We start from the raw sequence: 10,707 nt of genomic DNA on the forward strand, positions 1-10,707 counted from the left end.
TAGGGAGATTCCTCTATCAGTTCTATCTTGGAAGGTGACCTTTCTTGTGGCCATCACGTCTATTCGCCGCGTTTCCGAGTTGGCGGCCTTGTCTTGCCGCCCTCCGTTTTTGGTCATTCACCAGGACAAGGTGGTCTTCCGGCCCCCACCTTCTTTTCTTCCTAAGGTGGTTTCCACCTTCCACCTCAACGAGGACATCGTTCTACCTTCCTTTTGTCCAGCTCCGACTCATCCTCTGGAGCGATCGTTGAACAAGCTAGACCTCGTCAGGGCAGTGAGGATCTATCTGGATAGAACATCCTCTTTCTGGAAGACGGATTCTTTTTTCGTCATTCCTGATGGCACGCGCAGAGGCCAGCCGGCTTCCAAAGCGACTATTGCTCGATGGATCAGAATGGCAATTTTGGAGGCTTACCGGGTCAAGAACAGAGTGCCCCCTCCTGGGATTAAGGCTCACTCTACCCGGGCAGTCGGTGCCTCCTGGGCGGTGCACCACAGGGCTTCCGCCCTACAGCTTTGCAAAGCGGCAACTTGGTCTTCCATCCACACGTTCGCCAAATTTTACAAGGTCCATACCTACGCATCGGCGGACGCCAGCCTAGGCAGAAGGATCTTGCAGGCGGCAGTGGTGAGTCCTCTGACCTGATGGAAGTCTGTTTTTCCCGCTCTTGGGACTGCTTTGGGACGTCCCATGGTTCCTGTGTCCCCCAATGAGAGGCGATAAAGAAAACAGGATTTTTGGTTGCTTACCGTAAAATCTGTTTCTTGAAGCCTCCATTGGGGGACACAGCTCCCTCCCAATGTTTCTGTTATCTGTTTTATGACTGTTCTCACGTTTACAGTTCTCAAGTTTGTGGTTATGGTTTTTCAACCTTGTTCTTTTCTCCTACTGCTTTCTCACTAACTGAAGAGTATAATGCCAGTCGGTGGGGTGTACACTGCAGAGGAGCTAACTTTTTTATTTGCATAGTGTCAGCCTCCTAGTGGCAGCAGCATACACCCATGGTTCCTGTGTCACCCAATGGAGGCTTCAAGAAACAGATTTTACGGTAAGCAACCAAAAATCCTGTTTTTACGGCCGTGAAAAAATATTGAGCTTGCTCGATATATTTCGCGGCTTACGGACACGGCCCCCATTGTAAATCAATGGGGCTGCAAAAACAACAGAAGGTTGTTTTTGCGGTGCGCCGTGACTTCCGGTTTTGCAGACCACCGTTTTTTTTTTTTTCTCCAGTACTTTTGCTATAGTATTGGGAACCTGAAAAACGGCGATCCGCAAGTTTTTTGCAGTCTGATATTGCGGCAGACCTTGAAAATTGCGCCGATACGGCCCACAATAACAGGCCGCAAAAAAAAACGGGTTAGTGTAAAGGCAGAATAAGGCCATGTTCACACTATGTTTAGGCATGTGCGTAACATGTGTGCAGACTTATTCTCTACATTCTCGGATCATACAGATACGGCATCTTAGGAACTCGTTTTACATAAGTGTGTATGTCATGTTACTGGATGCTTTTGATAGTGGGACGCAGTGAAAAACCTATATGTTAAGCATTGGCTTTTCTCAGTTTGTGTATACATTAATCCCATGCCTAAATTGATTTGAACGTTATCAAATAGTTGTGGAGATACGATATAGGGTTTGTCCACTACTTGGTCAGCCCCTTATTATATGAAGTGGTACCTCATTTAAAATAAAAACCGCAAATACTTCCTTTGTGGAGTGACGCTGTGTCTGGGGACACTCCCCTGAAATTGTTGGCACCTTCACCTGGGCTTCAGTGCTTGTATCTCCTAGCTATGTCCCCGAGCGCATGCAGACAAAGCGCTGACATCTCTGCATCGGCGTCAGTCCAGGCAGAGACTATGTGCTGTATCTATTTTATATGGAGAGAGGAAAAGCTAGAGGCGCTCCTTGTGTAACACTGTGGGCAAAAGGTAAGGGCGAGTTCGCCGCTCACCTGGACGGGTTGTAACTATTTAAGAAGTGATATATATTCCAATCGTGTCTGCTGCTCCTGCCGCCGTACTGACACCAGATGCAGAGAGGACATGACAAATGAAGGAGAGCACAACGCGCTGTATCCTGGGCGCTGCCGCTGCCACTAACAGGTTAATCATGGCAGTAAAAAACCTTCCAATTTATTGCAACATGTTTCAAAGTGGAACCTACACCTTCCTCATGCATAACAGAAAAGGAATGCCTCCTCCCTTATGATTGGTCGGAGTTGAGGTTTAAAACAACTTATCACTTATATCACCAACAACTCGTTTAAATTAAGAATATTTGATTTGAATAAAAAAATATGCATAAAAACTTAGCAAAAAACATACATGCATACACACTACTCAAAAAAAAAAAAATAAGGGAACACTTAAGCAACACAATGTAACCCCAAGTCAGCCACACTTCTGTGAAATCAACCTGTCCAGTTATAAAGCAACACTGATTGTAAATCAATTTCTCCTGCTGTTGTGCAAATGAAACAGAGAACAGATAGAAATGATAGGCAATTAGCAAGACAACCCCTATAAAGGAGTGGTTCTGCAGGCGGTGACCACAGACCAGTTCTCTGTTCTCATACTTTTTGGCTGTTGTTTTGGTCACTTTTGCATTTTGTCGTTGCTCTCAACCCTAGAGGTACTGTACAGTAGCATGGGGCGGAGTCCACAACCCACACAAGGGGCTCAGGTAGTTCAGCTCATCCAGGATGGCACATCAATGCGAGCTGTGGCAAGAAGGCTAGCTGTGTCTGGCAGTACATTGTCCAGAGCATGGAACAGATACAAGGAGATGTGGAGGGGGCCGTAGGAGGGTAACAACCCAGTAGCAGGACCGCTATCCTCCTTTTTGCAAGGAGGAGTAGTGCCAGAGCCTGCAAGAGGATCTCCCGCAGGCCACTTACATCCATGTGTCTCCTCAAACTTTCAGAAACAGACTCCATGAGGGTGGTATGAGGGCCCGATGTGCACAATTGAGTGTTGTGCTTGCAGCCCAACATTGGGCAGGGTGATTGGCATGTGCCAGAGAACACCAAGATTGGCAGATTCGATATTGGCGCCCTGTGTTCTTTACAGATGAGAGCAGGTTCACACTGAGCACATGTGACTGAGTCTGGACACGGCGTGGAGAATATTCTGCTGCCTGCAACATCTTCTAGCATGACCGCTTTGGCAGTGGGCCAGTAATGGATGTGGGAAGGCATTTCTTTTGAGGGCTGCACAGCAGGGCCGTGGAGTCGGTGTCATGGAAATTGAGGAGTCTGAGGTTTGGCTTACCGACTGCACAGCCCTTCATGTGCTAGGCACACGTACCCCGACTGCTATTAGGTACCAGTATGAGAGCCTCGTTGTGAGACCATATACAGGTGCAGTGGGGTCTGGGTTCCTTCTGATGCATGTCAGTGCAGTGCTAGGGCTCATGTGGCTGAAGTGTGTCAGCAGTTCCTGCATGATGAAGGCATTGAAGCTATGGACTTGCCCGCCCGTTCCCCAGACCTGAATCCAATTGAGCACTTCTGGGACATCATGTCTTGTTCCATCTACCAACGTCACAGACTGCCCCGGAGTTGACTGATGCTTTAATCCAGGTCTGGCAGAAGATCCTTCAGGAGAACATCCGCTGCCTCATCAGGACCATACCCAGGTGTAAGGAGTTCATGTAGGCACGTGGAGGCAACACACACACACACACACACACACACACACACTATTTTCTTGTCTTGAAGCATTTCCACTGAAGCTGGATCAGCCTGTAATTTGATTTTTCCACTTTGATTTTGAGCATCATTCCAAATACTGACCTATATGGGATATTCATATTGATTTACATTGATAATTTTTAGGTTTTGTTGTTCCCAATGCATTCCACTATGCAATGAATAAAGATTTGCAACTGGAATATTTCATTCAGTGATGCACAGCCTGTTCCCTTTATTTTTAGAGCAGTGTGTATATGACTGAGTAAAAGGGTATTTATACAGCCAAACTTACAATATTAGCAAGGGGTCGCAATTTTAAGACCATACTGTTTAGACCTAGTTGTATGTTAATTTTTTAATTTAATGTAATTTGCTTCCTTGTATTCTCAATAGTTTTTCATTTAATCCTTCTGGTACAAGAGATAATTTAAATATCCATTATAATTCCTGATTTAACTCCTTTCTGAAATCTATTTATGTGGTCGGAAATTTGTTCTACTATGGTCAGATGTAAATTCATTGAGTTATTTTGCTTGTGCTCCATTTTGAAGTGTCTTGATAAGCTATGATTAATAATGCCATTATTGATGTTGTATCTATTCTTATTAGTTCTACGTCTAATGGATTATATTGTTCTCCATACATATTGAAGATTGCAGTCACACTCCAATAGATATATAGCAAAGGATGTGCTGCCATTAAAAAAATAAATAAATAACAATTGATGGACCTGGAAAGTCGCTTTAGTAGCCATTGATTGGTTGAGCAGCCATGTGTTTTTTTTTTTTTTAAATATATATATACATACTTGCCGCCTAGCTTAACCTCTGTTAGTGGCAGCGCCTAAGGGTACCGTCACACTATACGATTTACCTACGATCACGACCAGCGATATGACCTGGCCGTGATCGTAGGTAAATGGTAGTGTGGTCGCTGGGAGCTGTCACACAGACATCTCTCCAGCGACCAACGATGCCGAGGTCCCTGGGTAACCAGGGTAAACATCGGGTAACTAAGCGCAGGACCGCGCTTAGTTACCCGATGTTTACCCTGGTTACAAGCGTTAAACTAAAAAAAAACAAACAGCACATACTTACATTCTGGTGTCCGTCAGGTCCCTTGCAGTCTGCTTCCCGCACTCAGTGACTGCCGGCCGTAAAGTGAAAGTGAAAGCACAGCCGCTGTGCTCTGCTTTCACTTTACGGCCGGCAGTCACAGTGCTGGAAGCAGACTGCAAGGGACCTGACGGACACCAGAATGTAAGTATGTGCTGTTTGTTTTTTTTTTAGTTTAACGCTTGTAACCAGGGTAAACATCGGGTAACTAAGCGCGGTCCTGCGCTTAGTTACCCGATGTTTACCCTGGTTACAAGTGAACGCATCGCTGGATCGCATCGCTAGATCGGTGTCACACACACCGATCTAGCGATGACAGCGGGAGATCCAGCGATGAAAGAAAGTTCTAAACGATCTGCTACGACGTACGATTCTCAGCAGGATCCCTGATCGCTGCTGCGTGTCAGACACAGCGATATCGTAACGATATCGCTGGAACGTCACGAATCGTACCGTCGTAGCGATCGAAATGTTATAGTATGACGGTACCCTTAGATCTACCGCACTCCCCTATTTTATATGGGGCACTGTTCCATTTAGGAAGGTGGTGTCCGAGTAGTGGACTGCATGCAATTGCATAAGCCTTAGAAATAGATGGCACCAAGGATTAAAGGGACACTGAACATAGAAAATGTTCAATAAAATAAAAATAATCCACCCCTCCCTTAAAGAGTTATGCCATCAGTGCCTGGTGGGTGCAGGTTTCGCCTCTAGACCCTACATTGAATGGACAAGTGTAATGAGAAGTATGACCACTGATCAGCATTCATGACTTTGACTTTGTTGTTTTTTCCTGTTCTTTTTTCTTAACAGATATTGAAACAAGCTGTTTGGAAGAAAAATGGAGGCGAGATCATTTTACCCAATTGGTCTTATCTTGCTTGGTAAGATTACCTTGCGTCTAGATTGGTGTGTGTATTGAGAACAGGGCGCAGCACTTCCCCTCAGGAGTTGATCTGCTTTATAAATCCTTAAAACAAAAGTGCTCAGGTTTAAAATGTGATCATATGACAAAGAAAACACATTTAATTACCCCATCCTCTTCCAAACCATTGACATTTCCGCAGCCTAATAGGGATAATTGGGCTTAGGCTGCTTTCTGACTGGTGTCTGTAGGACCCTAGATAAGAATTCCTTACTTCCAGTCTGTTAGGAATGATATATGATACCAAAACGTTTTCTTTTAGAGGGACCTGTCACCCGATTATGGCTGGGTTCACACTGCGTTTCCCCAGTCCGTTAGACGTTATGCAGCGGTGTAACGTAGTCCGCTAGCGCCACCATTGACTCCAATGTCAGACGCATCGCTAGCGCACGCCCACAATGGGCGTGCGCTAGCCATGTGCAGTCATTGAGTGACGGACCCTGAGACGCGGGCTGCAGCGTTTCCGGGTACATCACTGCTAGTGCAGATAGAGCTAGCAGATGCTCCATCTGCGCTAGCGATGTGCCAAAGTCGCCACTTGCGTTACAGCAGCCCATTTAATGTATGTGTTGAACGGGCTGCTGTAACGCAGTGTGAACCCAGCCTAACTCTGCTCGAACCACGGACAGCGTGTATCAACGCTTTTCCCAGCGCTGCTAGACGTGATTTACGGGTGTCTCGTGTATGTGTACATGGTATGAGCGGTGGTCTCATCTCCGGCTATAGTTCCCGGACTGGACCGTCTAACTATATTTTCTCTGAAACGCAGGAGTGTTCCAGCCCCAAAAATAATACTTGACTGCAATTATGTAGCTGGGCTCTGATTTCATCCTGCCTGTGGTCAATCAGGTGACAGGTTCCCTTTAAACTAATAGTCTGTAGCCTTGTGCCTGATGTTTGCACTATGACAAGCTGTACCTTTTTCCTGGAAAATGTCTTTGTGCGGTGGAATATGAGCTTTGTAACGTTTACTGTCTGTGTTTTATCAGTATCTAGTATCAGACACTATTCTGAAGGAGCGCCTGGATCCTGAAACACTGGAATCATTAGGACTCATCAAGCAGTCCCAGCAGTTCAACCAGAAATCTGTAAAAATAAAGACCAAACTTTTGTGAGTAGATGACTGTTTGGGGGTGTGGGGTCTATTACACGGGAGTTTTATACTGAGCGGTGTTGGACCCCTGAAGTTCCTGTTCTGTAAGGCCTCTTTCACACTTCCGTCGGTACGGGTCCGTCGCTATGCGTCGGGCCGACGGACGTTGTGAAAATTATGCACGACGTGGGCAGCGGATGCAGTTTTTCAACACGTCTGCTGCCCAGTCTATGTCCCGAGGAGGAGGGGGCGGAGTACTGGTCGGAAATGGCGGACACAACGTACAAAAAAAGTTACATTTAACTTTTTTTGTGATGACGGACGCGACGTGTGGCCATCCGTCGCTAGTACAAGTCTATGGGCATAAAATGCATCCTGCGAGCACATATGCAGGATCCGTTTTTTGCCCAAAACGACGGATTGCGAAAGACTGAAGTGTGAAAGAGGCCGAATCTGCCTAATACGGGACAGACATTAGGCATTGTAAGCTGTGTGGTCCCAGACGGCTTTTTTTTCTATCCATAGATGTGAATTTTCGGCCCATCACTCCTCCCGGGAATAGTTGTAGTGATGAGCGAGCATGCTCCGGTGCTCATAGTGTCTTCAGTGTGCTCAAAATATGTTGAGTCCCCACTGCTGCATGTCTCGCCTCTTAGACAGCCGTCACGCATGCAGGGATTTTCTAACAAACAGGCAATCCCAGCATTTGCTGCGGCTGTATAACAGCGGTGAGACATGCAGCCGCTGGGACGCAAACATATTTTTCGAGCACGCTGAAGACACTCGTTTAGCACACGAGCATGCTCGCTCATCACTAAATTGTTCCTGTTTGATAATTCTATGTACAACCGGTTAAATTGATTTTGAAGACATATCTACACATGCCTTGTAGGAACAGGTAGAAGAAATGATGGCTGTATATATTCCTGCCATATTGCACCATTCCATAAAGTGGACCTACACCTGTGCTGTATGAGCGCCTTGGTCTAACCCGTGTATCCCAATGCTGTTTTTGTGAAGGACATGTGTGCAGGCGCCTTCATGACATGTTCCCCATGTGCTGATTGAGGTTTAGGAGGATAGAAGGTCCTCCTGGACGTTCTCTCCGGCCTCTGCCGTCTATATCTTTTACAAGAGCTATGATTGGTAATAAATGAGTCTGCGTTATAGATTCCAGAGTCGCTCTCATATATTGGATATTTGGATTTTGCCCACCCTGTTTATTACGTTTTTTTCTGTTAAAAAAAACAAACAAAAAAAAAAATTATATATATATATATATATATATATATATATATATATATATATATATATATATATATATATATATATATAAATAATATAATGCAGTCTGTGCATTGTGTCCTCTATGGCTTTCTATCTGCTCAGTTGATGTAATCTAGAAAAGACTCATCTGATGCCGTATTTGATTTGATTGACACATAGGCCACATTCAAATGTCTCATTTTCGTGTACGCGTTATAATCGTGGTCCGATTTTGAGCCAAGGGTCGGCTCCGAATTGGCAATGAAAGTCAGTGGCTTCATGAAAAAATCGGACCGCGTTTGGATGGCATCAGTGTGGTCTGATTTTTAACTGACTGCCAGGAAAGAGATGATAGAGAAGCTCTTTTTATTTTTTCTCCACATACAAGAAATATGGCACTCGAACCACAACTCCTACATAAGGAAGCCTGCCATCTGAGTGAGGCCTTCATAGTATGGCAATTGGAAGAACTATAGGGTTTTATCTGGTTTAGAATCATTTCAATGAATAAAGATTATACTAACATGATCAAGTTGAGATCACACAACATTAGAAGAGCATGTAATCCCAGCTGCAGCAGGTCCACCGGTCCTTCCGCAAGCCACATGACTCGTGGCAACTTCTGAGGAATGCTGTTCATTATCTCCTCTCTGACATCATGTGTCGGGTCCCATCTTAGATGCAGGGTCGGACAGCGTGCAGAGGTAATCTGCCTCTAGCAGCAGCGGAAGGAGCTGAGCTCTGCCCTCCTCTCATAGCCAATTTAAATGCCCCTGACCATCTCTAACAATGGCATTTAAAGCGGCATTTAAATCTTCACCCCCTACAATGCTATTGCAGGGTGCCAATGGATTGGTAGAGCAGCCAGAGATCTTCTGATGGCCCATGTACCTGCCACGATAGTGCTCCTGTGAAGACCAGCCTGGTGCTGGTGATCATGGGTGATGTGATCTTCACAATTGCAGGTTTAAGTCCCATAAATAAAGTCAAAAGAAAAAAAAGTCTGTAAAAATAATTAAAAAAAAAAATCCTTCACCTCCCTCCTTCATTAAAAAAAATAAAGAAATCAACATTTTATTTTTAAATAAATATATTTGATTATTGCGGAGATCCACTTAAAAAAAATAAATAAAATCTTAGTAGAAACACGCACGCACACACGAAGACACACACACACACACGAAGACACACACACACATGCACGGTCTCACACTCTCTCACACACACACAGTCACACACAGTCACACACACACACAGTCACACACACAGTCACACACACACACACACACACAGTCACACACACACAGACAGTCACACACACACAGACAGTCACGCACACACAGACAGTCACGCACACACAGACAGTCACGCACACACAGACAGTCACGCACACACAGACAGTCACGCACACACAGACAGTCACGCACACACAGACAGTCACGCACACACAGACAGTCACGCACACACAGACAGTCACGCACACACAGACAGTCACGCACACACAGACAGTCACGCACACACAGACAGTCACGCACACACAGACAGTCACGCACACACAGACAGTCACGCACACACAGACAGTCACGCACACACAGACAGTCACGCACACACAGACAGTCACGCACACACAGACAGTCACGCACACACAGACAGTCACGCACACACAGACAGTCACGCACACACAGACAGTCACGCACACACAGACAGTCACGCACACACAGACAGTCACGCACAGACACACACACGCACACAGACACACACGCACACAGTCACACACGCACACAGTCACACACGCACACACAGTCACACACGCACACACAGTCACACACGCACACACAGTCACACACGCACACACACACAGTCACACACACACACAGTCACACAGTCACACACACACACACAGTCACACACACACAGTCACACACACACACACACACACAGACAGTCACACACACACAGTCACACACACACACAGTCACACACACACAGTCACACACACACACAGTCACACACACACACAGTCACACACACACACAGTCACACACACACACAGTCACACACACACACAGTCACACACACACACAGTCACACACACACACAGTCACACACACACACAGTCACACACACAGTCACACACACACACAGTCACACACACCCACAGTCACACACACACAGTCACACACACACAGTCACACACACCCACAGTCACACACACACACAGTCACACACACACACAGTCACACACACACACACAGTCACACACAGTCACACACGCACACACACACACAGTCACACACACACACAGTCACACACACACAGTCACACACACACAGTCACACACACACACACAGTCACACACACACAGTCACACACACACACAGACAGTCACACACACACAGTCACACACACAGTCAGTCACACACACAGTCACACACACACACAGTCACACACACACACAGTCACACACACACACACACACACACAGTCACACACACACACACAGTCACACACACACACAGTCACACACACACACAGTCACACACAGTCACACACACACACACACAGTCACACACACACACAGTCACACACACACACACAGTCACACAC

General features: G+C 46.0%; 1 protein-coding gene across 1 annotated transcript in view; it reads left to right on the top strand.

The window, feature by feature from the left end:
* THOC2 (THO complex subunit 2) overlaps nt 1-10,707 on the top strand; it is a 166,844-nt gene that overhangs the window by 21,644 nt on the left and 134,493 nt on the right. Inside the window, exons 5-6 of the mRNA XM_069747183.1 lie at nt 5,630-5,700; nt 6,731-6,852. Coding sequence (XP_069603284.1) covers nt 5,630-5,700; nt 6,731-6,852 — 193 coding nt within the window. The remainder of the gene's footprint in view (nt 1-5,629; nt 5,701-6,730; nt 6,853-10,707) is intronic.

Source organism: Ranitomeya imitator, chromosome 2 (genome assembly GCF_032444005.1).
Source record: "Ranitomeya imitator isolate aRanImi1 chromosome 2, aRanImi1.pri, whole genome shotgun sequence".
NCBI classification, from domain to species: domain Eukaryota; kingdom Metazoa; phylum Chordata; class Amphibia; order Anura; family Dendrobatidae; genus Ranitomeya; species Ranitomeya imitator.